The 20727-nt window shown below is 32.3% G+C and overlaps 1 protein-coding gene across 1 annotated transcript; it reads left to right on the forward strand.

The window, feature by feature from the left end:
* The first annotated feature begins 229 nt into the window (after positions 1 to 229).
* LOC116140950 (agamous-like MADS-box protein FUL-L) lies at positions 230 to 20109 on the forward strand. Its single transcript, XM_031426520.1, has 8 exons — positions 230 to 634; positions 15414 to 15492; positions 17981 to 18045; positions 18563 to 18662; positions 18762 to 18803; positions 19315 to 19356; positions 19481 to 19608; positions 20001 to 20109. The coding sequence occupies exons 1-8, from the start codon at positions 450 to 452 to the stop codon at positions 20107 to 20109; spliced, it is 750 nt and encodes a 249-aa protein (XP_031282380.1). The 5' UTR covers positions 230 to 449.
* Positions 20110 to 20727: the final 618 nt, after the last annotated feature.

A 20727-nucleotide genomic window follows, 5' to 3' on the forward strand; every position in this document is an offset into this window, starting at 1 on the left:
GACAGGATTATGTACGGACTTTCAACCACCAGCAAATCTGTGGCTCAAAAAGAGACATTAACCACTGTTCAGCTCAACTATCCAATGACAACTCGACAGCACAATTTTACAATACCACCTGGTTTCACAATACCACTCACCACTTGCTCCCACTCACTATTCCTATTATTATTATAACTCCTCTCAATCTATTTCTATATATTTCATTTTCCTGATATATACATAAACACCAAAGCCTTCTGCTTTCTACACCATCAAAAATAGAAACCCACTTATAATTACCATTTTTTACTCTTATTTCTTTACTTTAGCTTCATTCTCTTCTTCCTCTTCTGGTTGTTTTACTCTATCAAACATTTTGGAGATGGAGCAGATTTAGGGTTTTCTTGATTCCTCTTCTTTGTTTTTTCTTTTTACCGAGAAAATTCAGGAGGAGAGAGACCACTAAAATGGGGAGAGGTAGGGTTCAGTTGAAGCGGATCGAGAACAAAATTAGCAGACAGGTGACGTTCTCAAAGCGAAGAGCTGGTTTGCTCAAGAAAGCTCGTGAGATCTCTGTGTTGTGTGATGCTGATGTTGCTTTGATTGTCTTCTCCACAAAAGGGAAACTCTTTGAGTTCGCAACCGATTCCAGGTTTATAATTCTCTCACTCTATTTGTTGTTTTTGTTGCATGTTTTTGCTTTTATCATAATGTTTGAAAACATTTCTGTTTTTTTTTTTTTTTCTTCCTTTTCCTTTTCCTTTTGTTGTATTATTTCAGTGAATGATTTACTGTTCATGACCTGCATTACATATAGAATGGAAATTATAGTATCTGCAACTTACATATTTCTACCGTGATATTAAAGCTTTTATCTTTCTCTATGTCTTTGACTTTCAGAACAGAAACAAACAAAAATGAACATGAAACAAAGCTTTACAGCATACATATATAATTTTTGATGTCATACATATATAGATATGTCCTTTTCTAGATGTTAATTCACTGTTACTACATTAACTTGTTTATGCATCTATGCATGGGTGTACATTTATTATTGATCTCTCTTTGATTTCATTCTGGTTTATGTCAGTGAAAGTTTGTCCTTTTGTAGAGTCAGAAATGATACACAGTTTGCAAACCTATCAATAACAGTAATTCAAAAGTCACTTTATATTCTGATGATAACAGTGATGCTCCTGATTGTTCTACAAGAAAAATAAGTTGTACGCTATACCTTTTCTTGTATTATTAAAGAATCATGGCAGAATAGCAGTGGTTTAACTTGCTTTTTTTAAGCTAAAATTAGTCTTTAATAACTCTGTTAATTAGGAGATTAGTGGTTAAAGTCTCATGTTTATCAAATAGTCCTAGAGCTTTGTGCTAAGGGGCTTGGCGTTTTTGCCTGTTTTAAATCTTTCTTTCCTTATGGGGTATCTAAGTTTTCTGCATCTCGTTGTAACCTAGGAATTAGGATGATGCCTCTTTAATGAAATTTACTTGTTGGAAGAGCAACATATAGGAAAAGTGAGAAACCAATCAGTGTTTGTTATTGAGGATTTCCATAAAGATTTTCCACTTGGAACAAATTGGCATATTTTAAATAAATAAAGGCACAAAAGAGATGGGGGTAAGGGTAATAGGATTTTACTCAAATTATTTATGTATTGTGATTTATTTGGCGAAAATTATTTCAACAATTCTACCAAAAAATTACCCACCAGATCCAATTCCAGTCAGTTTTTGCCTTCTGCTACACTTTTGTTTATAAATTGTCAGGCATTTTAAGCTTCACTGGTGTTGATTTGTAAAATACAACCCCAGATATTCAATACTAAGGAAAGTGGAAATCTTTTTTTTTTTTCTGATTGTTATACTTGAGAGGTGAAACAACTAAAGGTTCCTTGCTGTTCAGGTTATGGTTTTAAAGTCATGTGATGTAGGAGCAGTAGGATATAACATAAGAGATGAAGAAATGGGAAAAATAGACAGAATTCAGGGGAAAAAATCAAGCTTTCTCCCTATATATTAAGCTGTGATTTTAAAAAATTATCCATATCATATTAAAAAATTGATATTTTATTATTATTAGTTTTCATTATATCTTCAATCATTTTGCTGCGGGAAGGATAAACTTGTCCATTACCTTACATATAAAAGTTACAAATATCACTTGTCCGCAGCCCTTGGAAAAATTTTGAAATCTCTTTTTTTTTTTTTTTTTTTTTAATATTATTATTATATGATATATATAATAGATGGTCGCATTTTATTTTTATTTATTATCTCTTTTATTTTCTTACGCGCCACAACCTGAAATTGGTCAAGAATCCATGTGATGTATATATTGTCATTAACGAATGATTGCTTTCATCTATAGCACCATGGTATTTTCCAATAATTATAAACCAAAAGAGTGAAAATCTAACAAATTTATCAGCACTATTTCATCGAGGGTTTTGGAAAATACTGATATTGGACTATTTAAGTTTATATTTTGGGGGATTAAATTGATATATATAACATAAAATATATATTCCTGCACTTAAATTAAATAGAATCATATAAAATGAAACTGGGTAGATAATTAGCTATTTTCGCTTTTATTTGGATTTTTTTTTTCCTTTTTGATGTATGTTGCATCATGTATTTTTAATTTGTTTTTTTTAGTTTTTAGTTTTCTTGTGTTGTGGTTTTTTAGATTTTTTTTAAAGGGTAAGACTCATTATGTCCTCTGTTTAGAGGTAATTGTTTTCTAATTTTTAGTAATAAATTCCTTGTGGCCATCGATGTTTGTCAAAAATTTTAAATAGAATCTTATATTAGAAGAAAAATTTTTTTTTTTTTTTCATTTCTTTATTTTCACCTCTATTTCAAATTCTATAATTTTTTTACCTAAATGTCATTATAAATAATATATAAATTGTTAAATCTAACGTGGAAGAAGTTAGAAATAGAGATATGGTTCTGAGTAAATTATTCACAGCTCAGAATTTAATTAGAAAAACCTTTTTTGTAATTTATATACATATTGAGACAAGATATATACTAAGTCAGTTCTATAGTTCTTTTATTCATATAACCTATTCTCAACCTCATTTGCATATTTTTAATCTCAAACAGATATCAAATATATTGACAATGTAATGAATATCTAATATTCTCTTTGACTGAGAACATATTTATAGGCATGGCAACAAACATAATGCTTAGTGATAGGATCGTGATGCAACTTTTCATCACTGTGGAAGGTTTACTGGTTTAGTCAAGTGAAGCTATTTAATTAGAGGATAGGGTTGTTTGGAATTTTGACTTTGATGTTAGCAGTTTCCAATCTCTAACACAGAAAGCTTATATCCATATTGGTCAGTGTGTCATTGTATTTCGTTATATTTTCTTCAAATTATTTCCTCATTTTCACATTGTTTCTAGTACAGATCAGATCATCCATTTATGAACAGAAATGAATAGTAGGTTTTAGTATAGAGGATTGGTTCTATTTTATTAAAATCTTCTTGAGTCTTTGATTTGTGAACTATACATTAATCATTCTTTGACATAAAACCTTAAGCTAACCCAACTCTAATATAAAGTTCTGTGACTTGCCCTAGTATTTTGACAATCCCCTCACATGCAAGATGTATCAAGTTCAAATCCAAACTGACCTAGTATCAAATACAAATACAAATACCAATGCTGAAGTATGACCTGAGAAGATTCAGATTCATGGCTTAGTGTTAGAGAATTTTCAATTATGATGGCTCTTTATGGAAGAGAGACAACTTTTCAATTTGGAAGAGGATACCTCAAGTGGTGATAGTTAATATGTAGTTTAAAAGAAACATGTTCATAAAGTTGTGTTATTTAATTCTAATTTTGATTAAATTTATATTTTAATATAGGGTAAAAAATGAAGAAAATTTTTATTCTTCCATTCAGCAAATATTTTAGTACCTAACTCCCCCCATCAATATTCTTCTGTTATTCTAAATAAATATAATATAAAAAAAAAAAAATTAATTCCTTGACAAACTTACAAGTTAGGAAGTATTCAAGTTTTGCTTTCTTCAGTGAATAATACGTAAATAAACTTATGTATTCACTCAATTGTTGATATGTTAGTATGCTCAAGCATTTCTTTTTCCACATCTTTTTCTCACTGTTTGGTAATAACCATTGTTTTATCTACAAAATTCCAATGTTTCCACTTCTTTCATACTTTTTGCTTGAGTGTTGTGCAAGCTACCACTTGAGGTAAAACTTAACATAATGGTATAATACAAAATTAGGATCTCAACTTTATATCCCTATTTATGTGACTGTTTACATGTCATACCATATATTGAGATAAGTGACTAACTCTTATAGTTAATGTGGTATAGACACATAAGCAACTATATCGGTTGATCCTAGTTTTGTATATGCAAACATTATTGAAACTTCAACTAATTTCTAAGATTTACACCAGTATTAGCTGCCTAATTGGTCCTCAATAATACTTAGTCAAGCTTTTTAACACTATAAACACACACCCTCTCAAAGGAATACTAAAGTTTACCATGCTAAAAAAAAAAAAAAAACCATAGGGATACATTATATCACCACCTCGGAGTGACACCAAAGGGATTTAGAGTATCACCACTAATAGATTGAACAACGATACAGACTTAGAAAAGTCACTACTCAATGAAATCTATCATGGAATACAAAATTAAAGTAAAAATTGATCAAATTTCTGTAGATATGAAATTATTTATATCAAGTTATCACTCTAAAGTTACAACATTAAGGACTTATATATTAGTTTGAAAAACTTTCTAACCACTGGATTTCCTTAGGTAACAAAATTGATGACTTACTTAACTCAAAATAGATTACTTAACTCTAATGACTTTATAAAGTACTTAAATCTTTCACTTAACACTAAATACACTCATAATTCTACTAAGAACTAAGAAACTAAAATCTTGGGAATATTGAATTCTTGTGTAGCTTCAACATTCAATGAATTTGGACCTGTTTAAAATAATGTTATAAAATCTCTTCAGAACTCCAAATCACTAATAGAACTTTCAATGTATACAGCTTGTTCATTCATTCAGCCATGGTATTGATACCAAACATGTCATTCTGGAGTTACCTTGATAATGTTTTGAGTACTTAATAACTTAGATTAGAAATTAAAATTCACTTAAACTTATATTTATGTGTTCAGTATCAAGTTAACAAAATATATTCTTTTATTTTTTAATTGTTGTTTGGAGTGTGAGGAGCAAAAGTGTCAATATAAGTGACTCAAATTGTTGAGAACAGTGTTTTCTCACCATTTGTGCTTTGTTTTGGTATTAAGAAATATTGTTGGTTTGTTGTAGCCATGTTACTCTGATGGCTATGGTCTTGAGTACTATCCATTAACTCCTTAGTTTTAATTTTTTTTTTTTTTTTTTTATAATATTTATTTCTAGTTGCTCAATTTTCACCCATAGTTCTTGTTTTGAACTACATACTCTTCTGGTTCTAGACTTACAAAGTTTTTGGCTTATAAACTTTAGTGAAGGTCTCATTTTCCTTTTAGCTGTATATCAATAAATCAGATTTCATTCTAAGAAGTTCAGTGGAGCTTCTAGTTCATTTTCCAGTCTTTATTATCTTAGAACTAATGGTTTTAATAAAATTGAGAGCCTCTTTTCTCAATTTCCTATCATTTCTAACCCACTGAGATTTTATGGTATGATGATTATGAGAGGGTGACTGTCATCAATTCCAAAAAGTTTCTCAGCTAAAGCTTTTTTATCAGTCTCTTTTAATAATGAGTTTACAGGATTTCATAATATAGGTGCAATATCTTTTGATTGAGCAATATAGCTCACCAGTGTTTCTTTCTTGCTCAGCTTTACAGACCAGTTCTTTAGTTGAATTCCTTCCTATTGTGCATATAAAGTAACACACATGTCCGGAAATTATAAGCCATTTCAGGGAACCATTACCTTGACCTCAGACTCTTGTGGCATAGCAGAAAACTCTATGAAAAAATATAAAAATGTTTTCTGTAGAGATGTCACTGTATCAAGATGCTCTTCTATTTAATGTGCATCAACTTTTAAGTTTGATATCTTTCAGCTTACTATAGAGTAGTGCACCCTCTTCTATATTATTTTGTTAGTTAGGTGACCAGTAGTTTTGTGTATAATCTGGCAGATCTTATTCATCTTTGAAAAAACTCATTTCATGCACAAACTCATAAGGCTTATTGGCTTAATAATTTTGCACTTCTCCTGTGTGACAGATGGATACGATCCTTGAACGATATGAGAGGCATGTATATGCACAGGACCAACCTTCCTACTGATTCTGAAGCTCAGGTACTTCAAACAGCCAATCAGTAGATAACTCAAAATGTGAATTATTGTAGAAGATACAAATGTGGTTTGCATTCTTTATTGTCAAATGATTATTAGCATGATGCATTATTTACCTTGTCATTTGTTTTTAATTGTTATATAATACCTGTGCATTGAGGACTCTTTGTTATTTTAGAAGAACGTATAAATATTTATCGATTGAAATAATTTCAAAAGAGTGAATAAATTGCCCCTAAAATTAATGGTTCGATCATTTAATGATCACAATCTATACAGTATTAATGATCAACTCAAAAAAACTATGAAAACTCAAACATCAATGCAAATGTACGAAATAACCAAAAATCATTTCCCAATCTAAGTATATGAATAAAAAGAAGCATCTTGAAAAACTTTAGAGGTTGACATTCAAAAAGTAGTAAGCAAAAAAAAATTCTGTCTCAGAGTGATTATGTCATCTTCACATATATCTTCAAAAATCCTTTTTGTTGCTACCTACAAATCACCAAAAAATATCTAAAATCGCACAAGTCCTAGGACAAATTTGTTCTCAATCAAATCATTATAGGAGGTTAAAATGACCCATTTAATGGTTGCCGTCTAGTAAGTTTGTAGCATAATCTTAAAAAACTACAATGCAAAAATAGATGATCAAGATCCTATTCCTTTTGCACAATATAAAACAAGAATCAGAAGATATAATCGAAACCTGCTTTGGACATCACTTTATATACTTTTGAAGAGAGATTGTCCAAGCAAAAATCTTGACTTTACAAGCTGGTTGGCTTCCCAAATTATGTGGACTGGTTCAAAGAGGCTAAAATAATCCTTATCAACTAACCAATGGAGGAGGATTTGCACAAAACATACTAGACTTGAGCTTTCAAACTCTTCTATCCTTTCTCTTTTAACAAGGGATTCTTGGTCCACCAAAGCTAAGACACTTTGAGCTCTTGACTATTTCTATCCTTCAATCTCTCAAAAGTTAAAATTTCAATGCTAACTCAAAGAAGGAGAAAATGAGATTTCATATCCTTAATGATAGTGTTTTTGTGTCTTGATAACTATAGACATGTGGAAACATAAAGCACAATAGAGAATCACCAATCTATCAGTATCCTCCCAAAACTTATTCTCTCTCCATTTCCAACTTCAACTTCAATTAAGGCTAAAAAAAAAAAAAAAAAAAAAAAGATATTCTTGAGAAATGATTTTCAAGGACTCCTAATAGAATTCTTGAGCACCCATTATTTTCGTGAAGGCCTTATTTACTTTTGATAATTGCACACCATAAGAGTTTAGTTCTAAAGGAACCTTTAAAGTTATTCCTTCATGATAAAAATAGAATTCATTTTTAAAAGTTAGTTTAAAGAAAGAGGTCTCAGCCACAAAAGCTAGCTTAAAGCAAAAGGGTTCCTAATGCATATATAATAGCCCAGATTTGCTAACGTGAGAAATTCAACTTCTAACACTCTCCCTCATACATAGCATGCAAATTGAGGTCCAAGCCATTGCTTTAAACCATGACTTGGTACCATGTGTTGGAGAAATTCAACTTGTAACACCTCTTCTTCACGTATAACATGCACGATGATCTAAACCTATCATTCCTACAAACACATGGCTTTGATACCATAATAAATGGGTTTAGGTAAATTCACTTCAAGTTGACTCAAAAGAGGAGAGTGTCCAACGATATATATGCACCATAATGCCTGGCAACTTAATGATGTGGAACAAATTTAACTTCTAAAACTCTCAATCAACACTTTTAACATCTGACCTTCTTACTTTGGGGTGTAGACATTGTCCCATTTCACCAAATGATTGCATTTAATTCATTAAGCCTTTTCCAAAGATATTCCTCATTTCTTTCCAACCATTTAACACAATGGTAGAAATTTATAGAAGGGAATGGAAAAAGGTTGAGAAACTAAAAGGAGAGATTGTATGTGGGGAATTTTGCCACCATGAGAGAAGAAAATAGTGTAATATGCAATTTACAGTGTGAAACATCCACCTTTTGCCTTCCTATTGAAATACCTTTAATATGGTTTAACTCCAAAACCTTATTTGTAATTTATCCGTGACATTACTACCAAAACAACAATTTTAATCTTTGTTAAACTCAATTTATGCAGGACTATCTAACCCTTACTTAACTCTATATTTTCTCTGCTATTTTCTCAAAGCTTAGATTGCCCTTGCACAAGTTTACGTTTCCTGTAAATGCAACTTTCACATATTCGTATATCAGATGTTCAGATGTTCTTTGGCATTTGTATCTTTAAGGACTTTTTAAGGTGCATGCATTGTTTTTATTGAAGGGAAGTTGATGACAGAAAGCAGCATATATAGTATTTGAAAGTTAAACCTTTTTGAATGATGCAAATGTGTTATTTAGGAAACTGGTGCCTGGAATTACCAAGCTCATGAGCAGGATTGAAGTCTTACAAAGGAACATAAGGAATAAAACGAAACTTTATATAGTCGGAAGAAAACAGTGTCTACATTTTATCAGTTACTAGAAGTATTTAGAACTCTAGTCAATGATTTTGCTGCATAGGATGTTGGATCTAATTGATCAGGATCAACTCTTCAAAAAGATATCGAAAGATGGTTCTTTAGCTTGATTGAAATTCTAGTTGGGATGAAATTGTTTTAAGATTCTTCTTTTAATGAAATTAAGTTAGAGGAAGAATAATTTTATGTGTTTTCGAAATCCTACTTATAAAACGTGCACAGGATGCCTTCTAAGTAAATTTTCAGTTTTATACTGGCCCTTCAAAGATAAGCTTTAGGGTTTTTTTTTTTTTTTTTTTTGTCCCCGGAAAATGCATTACAAAGAATAGTTGTCTGGATAACTAGTCAGATTCTTGGTCCTGAGCCTTGAAAACTTATTTGGTCTGCTTCTTGACTGGAATGCACCGTATAGATAGGCATCGACAGAATGATGTGATATTTTCTCATTTGATTATGTAGTCACTACATGGGAGATGCCCTGGATGCACTGAGTCTCAGAGAGCTGCAAAACTTGGAGCAGCAGATCGATACTGGCCTGAAGCGCATACGATCCAGGAAGGTGCGGACATATATATAGAATGCCATTCAAGTTTTAAGTCTCATTACTTTCTATTGCAATAATATGACATCTCACTTATAATTTAATTGATGTATGCAGAACCACTTAATTAATGAATCCATCTCGGATTTGCAGAAGAAGGTGAGATCCATTTCCATGCCTTGTGGTACAATTTAAGTGGTGTTATTATTGACTGTCAAATGGGTATTCCATTGAGGGCATTCTCATTTTTTGAGGTCAAAATGCTAGTAGATTCCGGGGATTGGTCTGACGGTCAAGAAAGTTTACTCTATTTCTTAAGTGCTTGAGTTCAAATCTTAGATTATCTATCACAATAACATTACGGTTTACCTGGTCTTTTGAGTTTATGAGATATTTAATAGACTTTTGAGGATTAGTTGAGGTGTGCGTAAGTTGGTCTGAACACCCTGATTACCCAAAAAAAAAAAAAAAAAAAACTAGTAGACCCCTAGAAAGACATATTTTAGAACTAGTATTTTCCCATGGAAGTTTAGACCTCTCTCTCAGTCTCCTCTTTGGTATTTTATCTGCATACATATACTCTTAAACTAACAGAACATTTGTGCTAATTTATTACCGTATATATATAATGCACTTCTAATATGGTGTATGTGACTAACTGAGAGGCTTGTGACAGGAAAGAGCCCTTCAGGACCAAAACACCATGCTTGCCAAGAAGGTAGTAGCTATTTTATTACAAATTGTAGTTGTATCTTCCTTTTAGAAAATATCAATGAAGCGACAGTGTCTTTTTTAATTTGAATCATCTAACATTATCAAATTATTACGAGGCAAAATTCTAGGTCAAGCAAAACGAGAAGGAACTCAATGAACGCGTACAATTGGAACAGCAAAACCAGTTGGGCTACAGCTCATCGTCCTTCATGCTTCCACCACCACCTCCACCCATAACACTCCCTTTAACTATGGGGTATACTTTATTTCCCTCTCTCTCTCACTCACACGCTCGCACTTCACAAATTTATGGTAGAGAAAGGAAAATACATGCTTAAGTAACCATGTAGTTAGCATACTAGATAGTAGATACTGTTTGGAAAGCATGGTTTAGCATGCTGTTCATTTGAGAATTTCTTTTTTCCTGTAAACATGGCTACCAGGCCCAAAACTTGCCCACAAGCAGAAGAATACTTGTATGACAAATCTCAGTTTTGTTAGTGCAATCTAAATAGGTAGCATCTACAATTAAGTACGAAAGTCATCAGCCAACGGCTGCTACCGCGTTCTATATATAATGTGTCATTGATGACTCTTTGTTATTTTAGAAGAACGTATAAATATTTATTGATTGAAATAATTTCAAAAGAGTGATAAAATTGCCCTAAAATTAATGGTCGATCATTTAATGATCACAAATCTCTACAGTATTAATGATCAACTCAAAAAAACTATGAAAACTCAAACATCAATGCTAAATAGTACGAAATACAAAAATCATTTTCAATCTAGATATGAATAAAAAAGAAGCATCTTGAAAAACTTTAGAGGCTGACATCAAAAAGTAGTAAGCAAAAAAATATTCTGTCTCATAGAGTGATTATGTCATCTTCACATATATCTTCAAAAATCCTTTTGTTGCTTACCTACCAAATCACCAAAAAATATCTAAAATCGCAACAGTCCTATGGACAAAATATGTTCTGAATGAAATCATTATAGGGGTTAAAATGACCCATTTAATGGTTGCCGTCTAGATAAGTTTGTGCATAATTTAAAAAAAAAACTACAATGCAAAAATAGATGTCAGAAGATTCCATATCCTTTTGCACAATATAAAACAGAATAGATAGATATTATTAGAAACCTGCTTTGGACATCACTTGTATATACTTTTGCAAGAGAGATGTCCAAGCAAAAATCTTGACTTTAACAAGGTGCTTTGGTTCCCAATATGTGGGACTGGTTCAAAGAGGCTAAATAATCCTTATCAACTAACCATGGAGGAAGGATTTGCGCAAAAACATATAGACTTGAGCTTCCAAACTCTTCTACCTTTCTCGTTTAACAAGGGATTCTTGGTCCACCAAGCTAAGACACTTTGAGCTCTTGACTATTTCTATCCTTCAATCTTCCAAAAGTTAAAATTTCTATGCTAACTCAAGAAGGGAAAATGAGATTTTCATATCCTTAATGATAGTGTTTTTGTGTCTTGATAACCATAGACATGTGGAAACATAAAGCACATAGAGAATCACCAATCTATATATCTTCCAAAAAATATTCTCACTCCATTTCCTTCAACTTCAATTAAGGCTAAAAAAAAAAAAAAAAATATTCTTGAGAAATTGATTTTCGAAGGACTCCTAATAGAATTGTGAGCATCCATTCATTTCGGGAAGGCTTATTTACTTTTGATAATTGCACACCATTAAGGTTTAGTTCTAAACGGAACCTTTAAAGTTATCTTCATGTAAATAGAATTCATTTTAAAAGTTAGTTTAAAGAAAGGGACTCCAACAGCAAAAGCTAGCTTAAAGCAAAAGGGTTCCTAATTGCATATTATAGCCCACGATTTGCCAACGTGGAAAATTCAACTTCTAATACTCCTCTCATCCATAGCATGCAAAATTGAGGTCCAAGCCATTGCTTAAACACATGACTTGGTACATGTGTTGGAGAATTCACTTGTAACACCTTTCTTCCACGAATAACATGCATGACTAGTCGAAACCTATCATTCCTACAAACACATGGCTTTGATACCATAATAATGGGTTTAGGTAAAGTTCACTTCCCCACAGTTGACTCAAAGATGGAGTGTCCAACGATATATATGCACTATAATGCCTAGGCAACTTAATGATGTGAGAACAAATTTAACTTCTAAAACTCTCAATCAATCACTTTTTAATCCACTGACCTTCTTACTTTGGGGTGTAGACATTCGTCCCATTTCACAAATGATTGCATTTAATTCATTAAGCCTTTTCCAAAGATATTCCTTATTTCTTTCCCATCATGTTACAAAATGGTAGAAATTTATAGAAGGGAATGGAAAAAGGTTGAGAGACTAAAGGAGAGATTGTATGTGGGGAATTTGCCACCATGAGAGAAGAAATAGTGTAATATGCACTTAACAGTGTGAAACATCACCTTTTGCTTCCTATGAAATACCTTTAATATGGTTAACTCCAAAACCTTGTAATTTATCCGTGCATTACTACCAAAACAACAATTTTTAACTCTTGTTAAACTCAATCTATGTAGGACTATCTAACCCTTACTTAACTAATATTTCTTCTGCTATTTTCTCAAAGCTTAGATTGCCCTTGCACAAGTTTACGTTCTGTAAATGCAACTTTCACTATATCGTATTCAGATGTTCAGATGTTCTTTGGCTATTTGTATCTAAGGACTTTTAAGATGCATGCATTGTTTTATGAAGGGAAGTTGATGACAGAAAGCAGCATATATAGTATTTGAAAGTTAACCTTTTTGAATGATGCAAATGTGTTATTTAGGGAAACTGGTGCCTGGAATATCCCAAGCTCATGAGCAGGATTGAAGTCTTACAAAGGAAATAAGGTAATGAAACGAAACTTTATATCAGTCGGAAGAAAGCAGGTGTCTACATTTTATCAGTTACTAGAAGTATTAGAACTGTCAATGACTTTTGTGCATATGGAATGTTGGATCTAATTGATCAGGTCAACTCTTCAAAAAGATATCAGAAATGATTGGAGAGCACATCTTTTCTCACTGTTTGGTAATAACCATTGTTTTATCTACTAAAATTCCAATGTTTCCACTTCTTTCATACTTTTTCTGCTTGAGTGTTGTGCAAGCTACCACTTGAGGTAAAACTTTAACAATAATGATATAAATACAAAATTAGGATCTCAACTTTATATCCCTATTTATGTGACTGTTTACATGTTAGTACCATATCAATTGAGATAAGTGACTAACTTCCTTATAGTTAATGTGGTATAGACACATAAGCAACTATATCGGTTGATCCTAGTTTTGTATATGCAACATTATTGAAACTTCAATCTAATTTCTAAGATTCAACACCAGTATTTAGCTGCCTAATAGGTCCTCAATAATACTTAGTCAAGCTTTTTAACAATGTGATACTGGGATAATGGAAACACTATAAACACACATCCCTCTCAAAGGAATACTAAAGTTCACCATGCTAGAAAAAAAAACTATAGGGATACATTATATCACCACCTCGGAGTGACACCAAAGGGATTTAGAGTATCACCACCTAATAGATTTGAACAACGGATACAGGACTTAGAAAAGTCACTACTCAATGAAATCTATCATAGGAATACAAAATTAAAGTAAAAATTGATCAAATTCTCTGTAGATATGAAATTTATTCATATCAAGTTATCACTCTAAAGGTTACAACATTAAGGACTTATATATTAGTTTTGAAAAACTTTCTAACCACTGGTAATTTCCTTAGGTAACAAAATTGATGACTTACGTTAACTCAAAATAGATTACTTAACTCTAATGACTTTATAAGGTACTTAAATCTTTCACTTAACACTAAATACAACTCATAATTCCTACTAAGAAACTAAAGAAACTAAAATCTTGTGGAATATTGAATTTCTTGTGTAGCTTCAACATTCAATGAATTTGGACCTGTTTAAAATAATTGGTTATAAATTTCTCTTCAGAACTCCAAATCACTAATAGAACTTTCAATGATATACAGCTTGTTCATTCATTCAGCCATGGTATTGATACCAAAATGTCATTCTGGAGTTACCCTTGAGAATGTTTTGAGTACTTAATAACTTAGATTAAGAATTTAAAATTCACTTAAACTTATATATATTGTGTTACAGTATCAAGTTAACAAATATACCATTCTTTTATTTTTTAATTGTTTGTTTGGAGTGTGAGGAGCAAAAGTGTCAATATAAGTGACTCAAATTGTTGAGAACAGTGTTTTCTCACCATTTGTGCTTTGTTTTGGTATTAAGAAATTATTGTTGAGTTTGTCTTGTAGCCATGTTTAACTCTGATGGCTATTGGTCTTGAGTACTATCCATTAACTCCTTTAGTTTTAATTTTTTTTTTTTTTTTTATTAATATTTATTTCTAGTTGCTCAACATTTTCACCCATAGTTCTTGTTTTGATACTACATACTCTTCTGGTTCTAGACTTACAAAATTTTTGGCTTATAAACTTTAGTGAAGGGTCTCATTTTCCTTTTAGCTGTATCTCAATAAATCAGATTTCATTCTAAGAAGTTACAGTGGAGCTTCTAGTTCATTTTCCAGTCTTTTCTTATCTTAGAACTAATGGTTTTAATAAAATTGAGATGCCTCTTTTCTCAATTTCCTATCATTTCTAACCCACTGAGATTTTATGGTATGATGATTATGAGAGGGTAACTGTCATTACATTCCAAAAAGTTTCTCAGCTAAAGCTTTTTTATCAGTCTCTTTTAATAATGAGTTTACAGGATTTCATAATATAGGTGCAATATTCTTTTGATTGAGCAATATAGCTCACCAGTGTTTCTTTCTTGCTCAGCTTTACAGACCAGCTTCTTTAGTTGAATTCCTTCCTTATTGTGCATATAACAGTAACACACATGTCCGGAAATTTATAAGCCATTTCAGGGAACCATTACCTTGACCTCAGACTCTTGTAGGCATAGCAGAAAGCGTCTATGAAAAAATATAAAAATGTTTGCTGTAGAGATGTCAATATTAAGGCTCATGAATTACTCCACTTTAGTAAACTGTATCAAGATGCTCTTCTATTTAATGTGCATCAACTTTTAAGTTTGATATCTTTCAGCTTCCATATAAGAGTAGTGCACCCTCTTCTATATTATTTTGTTAGTTAGGTGACCAGTAGTTTTGTGTATAATCTGGCAGATCTTATTCATCTTTGAAAAAACTCATTTCATGCACAAACTCATAAGGTCTTATTGGCTTAATAATTTTGCACTTCTCCTGTGTGACAGCATGGATACGATCCTTGAACGATATGAGAGGCATGTATATGCACAGGACCAACCTCTCCTTACTGATTCTGAAGCTCAGGTACTTCAAACAGCCAATCTAGTAGATAACTCAAAAATGTGAATTATTGTAGAAGATACAAATGTGGTTTGCATTCTTTATTGTCAAATGATTATTAGCATGATGCATTATTTACCTTGTCATTTTGTTTTTAATTGCTTATATTATATATACCTGTGCCATTGAGGACTCTTTGTTATTTTAGAAGAACGTATAAATATTTATCGATTGAAATAATTTCAAAAGAGTGAATAAATTGCCCCCTAAAATTAATGGTTCGATCATTTAAATGATCACGAATTCTATACAGTATTAATGATCAACTCAAAAAAACTATGAAAACTCAAACATCAATGCTAAATAGTACGAAAATACCCAAAAATCATTTCTCAATCTAAGTATATGAATAAAAAAGAAGCATCTTGAAAAACTTTAGAGGCTGACATTCAAAAAGTAGTAAGCAAAAAAAAAATTCTGTCTCACGAGTGATTATGTCATCTTCACATATATCTTCAAAAATCCTTTTGTTGCTTACCTACCAAATCACCAAAAAAGTACCTAAAATCGCACAAGTCCTATGGACAAAATATGTTCTGAATGAAATCATTATAGGAGGTTAAAAATGACCCATTTAATGGTTGCCGTCTAGATAAGTTTGTAGCATAATCTTAAAGAAAAACTACAATGCAAAAATAGATGATCAAAGATTCCATATTCCTTTTGCACAATATAAAACAAGAATCAGATAGATATTAATTCAGAAACCTGCTTTGGACATCACTTTTATATACTTTTGCAAGAGAGATTGTCCAAGCAAAAATCTTGACTTTACAAGCTGCTTTGGCTTCCCAAATTATGTGGACTGGTTCAAAGAGGCTAAAATAATCCTTATCAACTAACCAATGGAGGAGGGATTTGCACAAAAACATACTAGACTTGAGCTTTCAAACTCTTCTATCCTTTCTCATTTTAACAAGGGATTCTTGGTCCACCAAAGCTAAGACACTTTGAGCTCTTGACTATTTCTATCCTTCAATCTTCTCAAAAAGTTAAAATTTTCAATGCTAACTCAAAGAAGGAGAAAATGAGATTATCATATCCTTAATGATAGTGTTTTTGTGTCTTGATAACTATAGACATGTGGAAACATAAAGCACAATAGAGAATCACCAATCTATCGTATCCTCCCAAAAATGTATTCTCTCTCCATTTCCAATCTTCAACTTCAATTAAGGCTAAAAAAAAAAAAAAAAAAAAAAAATGATATTCTTGAGAAATTGATTTTCAAGGACTCCTAATAGAATTCTTGAGCATCCCATTCATTTTCGTGAAGGCCTTATTTACTTTTGATAATTGCACACCATAAAGAGTTTAGTTCTAAAGGGAACCTTTAAAGTTATTCCTTCATGATAAAAATAGAATTCATTTTTAAAAGTTAGTTTAAAGAAAGGAGTTCTCAGCCACAAAAGCTAGCTTAAAGAAAAAGGGTTCCTAACTGCATATATAATAGCCCATGATTTGCTAACGTGAGATAAATTCAACTTCTAACACTCTCCCTCATACATAGCATGCAAAGTTGAGGTCCAAGCCATTGCTTATAAACACATGACTTGGTACCATGTGTTGGAGAAATTCAACTTGTAACACCTTTCTTCACGTATAACATGCACGACTTGATCTAAACCTATCATTCCTACAAACACATGGCTTTGATACCATAATAAATGGGTTTAGGTAAAGTTCACTTCTCAAAGTTGACTCAAAAGAGGAGAGTGTCCAACGATATATATGCACCATAATGCCTTGGCAACTTAATGATGTAGAACAAATTTAACTTCTAAAACTCTCAATCAACCACTTTTTAATCCTCTGACCTTCTTACTTTGGGGTGTAGACATTATGTCCCATTTCACCAAATGATTGCATTTAATTTCATTAAGCCTTTTCCAAAGATATTCCTTATTTCTTTTCCAATCATGTTTACAACAATGGTAGAAATTTATAGAAGGGAATGGAAAAAGGTTGAGAAACTAAAAAGGAGAGATTGTATGTGGGGAATTTTGCCACCATGAGAGAAGAAAATAGTGTAATATGCACTTTAACAGTGTGAAACATCCACCTTTTGCCTTCCTATTGAAATACCTTTAATATGGTTTAACTCCAAAACCTTATTTGTAATTTTATCCGTGACATTACTACCAAAACAACAATTTTTAACTCTTTGTTAAACTCAATCTATGTCAGGACTATCTAACCCTTACTTAACTCTATATTTTCTCTGCTATTTTCTCAAAGCTTAGATTGCCCTTGCACAAGTTTACGTTTCCTGTAAATGCAACTTTCACAATTATCGTATATCAGATGTTCAGATGTTCTTTGGCAGTTTGTATCTTTAAGGACTTTTTAAGGTGCATGCATTGTTTTTATATGAAGGGAAGTTGATGACAGAAAGCAGCATATATAGTATTTGAAAGTTAACCTTTTTGAATGATGCAAATGTGTTATTTAGGGAAACTGGTGCCTGGAATATCCCAAGCTCATGAGCAGGATTGAAGTCTTACAAAGGAACATAAGGTAATGAAACGAAACTTTATATCAGTCGGAAGAAAGCAGGTGTCTACATTTTATCAGTTACTAGAAGTATTTAGAACTGTAGTCAATGACTTTTGCTGCATATGGAATGTTGGATCTAATTGATCAGGATCAACTCTTCAAAAAGATATCAGAAATGATGGTCTTTAGCTTGATTGAAATTCTAGTTGGGATGAAATTGTTTTAAGATTCTTCTTTTAATGAAATTAAGTTAGAGGAAGAATAATTTTATGTGTTTTCGAAATCCTACTTATAAAACGTGCACAGGATGCCTTCTAAGTAAATTTTCAGTTTTATACTGGCCCTTCAAAGATAAGCTTTAGGGTTTTTTTTTTTTTTTGTCCCCGGAAAATGCATTACAAAGAATAGTTGTCTGGATAACTAGTCAGATTCTTGGTCCTGAGCCTTGAAAACTTATTTGGTCTGCTTCTTGACTGGAATGCACCGTATAGATAGGCATCGACAGAATGATGTGATATTTTCTCATTTGATTATGTAGTCACTACATGGGAGATGCCCTGGATGCACTGAGTCTCAGAGAGCTGCAAAACTTGGAGCAGCAGATCGATACTGGCCTGAAGCGCATACGATCCAGGAAGGTGGGGACATATACATAGAATGCCATTCAAGTTTTAAGTCTCATTACTTTCTATTGCAATAATATGACATCTCACTTATAATTTAATTGATGTATACAGAACCACTTAATTAATGAATCCATCTCGGATTTGCAGAAGAAGGTGAGATCCATTTCCATGCCTTGTGGTTCAATTTAAGTGGGGTTATTATTGACTGTCAAATGGGTATTCCATTGAGGGCATTCTCATTTTTTGAGGTCAAAATGCTAATAGATCCCGGCGATTGGTCTGACGGTCAAGGAAGTTTACTCTTTTTCATGAATGCTTAAGTTCAAATTTTAGATTATCTATCACAATAACATTATAATTTACATAGTCTTTTGAGTTTATAAGATATTTAATATACCTTTGAGGATTAATTGAGGTGTGCGTAAATTGGTCCGAACACCCTGATTACCACTAAAAAAAAAAAGCTAGTAGACCCCTAGAAAGACATATTTTAGAACTAGTATTTTCCCATTGAAGTTTAGATCTCTCTCTCAGTCTCCTTTTTGGTATTTTATCTGCATACATATACTCTTAAACTAACAGAACATTTGTGCTAATTTATTACCGTATATATATAATGCACTTCTAATATGGTGTATGTGACTAACTGAGAGGCTTGTGACAGGAAAGAGCCCTTCAGGACCAAAACACCATGCTTGCCAAGAAGGTAGTAGCTATTTTATTACAAATTGTAGTTGTATCTTCCTTTTAGAAAATATCAATGAAGCGACAGTGTCTTTTTTAATTTGAATCATCTAACATTATCAAATTATTACGAGGCAAAATTCTAGGTCAAGCAAAACGAGAAGGAACTCAATGAACGCGTACAATTGGAACAGCAAAACCAGTTGGGCTACAGCTCATCGTCCTTCATGCTTCCATCACCACCTCCACCCATAACACTCCCTTTAACTATGGGGTATACTTTATTTCCCTCTCTCTCTCACTCACACGCTCGCACTTCACAAATTTATGGTAGAGAAAGGAAAATACATGCTTAAGTAACCATGTAGTTAGCATACTAGATAGTGGATACTGTTTGGAAAGCATGGTTTAGCATGCTGTTCATTTGAGAATTTCTCTTTTCCTGTAAACATGGCTACCAGGCCCAAAACTTGCCCACATGCAGAAGAATACTTGTATGACAAAACTCAGTTTTGTTAGTGTAATCTAAATAGGTAGCATCTACAATTAAGTACGAAAGTCATCAGCCAATGGCTGCTACCTTTAGAATAGGAATAACCAGGTTCTTTTACTAGTAGTAATAGTTTGTCAATTGATCTTACTCAAAGATGATGATGAACGATGCAGGAGCAGTTTCCAGGCTTTGAGAGATGCAATGGATGACGCTAGTGTACAAAAGAGGCCCAATATCAACACTCTTATACCACCTTGGATGCTTCGACCTTTGAACAAATAGATAATGAAATAAACATCTGCCATATATCAACTCCGTTTTAAGTAATGAATTTATGGGTAATGTCCTTGTATAACCCCTACTGCTATACTGTCTGAAGCTACTTCATATGACATGTAATTTGAAAACTTTAGCTATTTTAAGAATGTAAGACTGCATATTGCTTAGTAGTAAGCATGTGAGTGTGCACATAAGTACAATAGGGAACCATGACCAGTGCATCCATACTGTAGCTCCAACCTGTGCACTAAAAAATATAGCCATATCAATTCATTAAGAGTAATGCTACACGTACATCATTTTTATATAATATTATGTGACAAGATATGATTGACTAATTTGAAATTAAAATTAAACTTTCACCCAATCATATCTTGCCACATAATGTTATATAAGAATGATGTATGTGTAGTATTATTTGTTCATTAAAGATCCTTAATTTAAGAGTGTAAGTAAATAACACAAGGGCGAGGGTTTCTTCATTCACTTAGGCACCTAGAAACTAGATAGTTATTTTCACTTTGGAACCTGATCATGTTGATTGCACCAACATTTTGTGTTGTAATACACACCAACCAAGTCGAGATACTAAGCTACCTGTAGCAAATAGCCAATACATAA

The sequence above is a fragment of the Pistacia vera genome, unplaced genomic scaffold (assembly GCF_008641045.1).
Source record: "Pistacia vera cultivar Batoury unplaced genomic scaffold, PisVer_v2 Contig389, whole genome shotgun sequence".
Classification (NCBI taxonomy): Eukaryota; Viridiplantae; Streptophyta; class Magnoliopsida; order Sapindales; family Anacardiaceae; genus Pistacia; species Pistacia vera.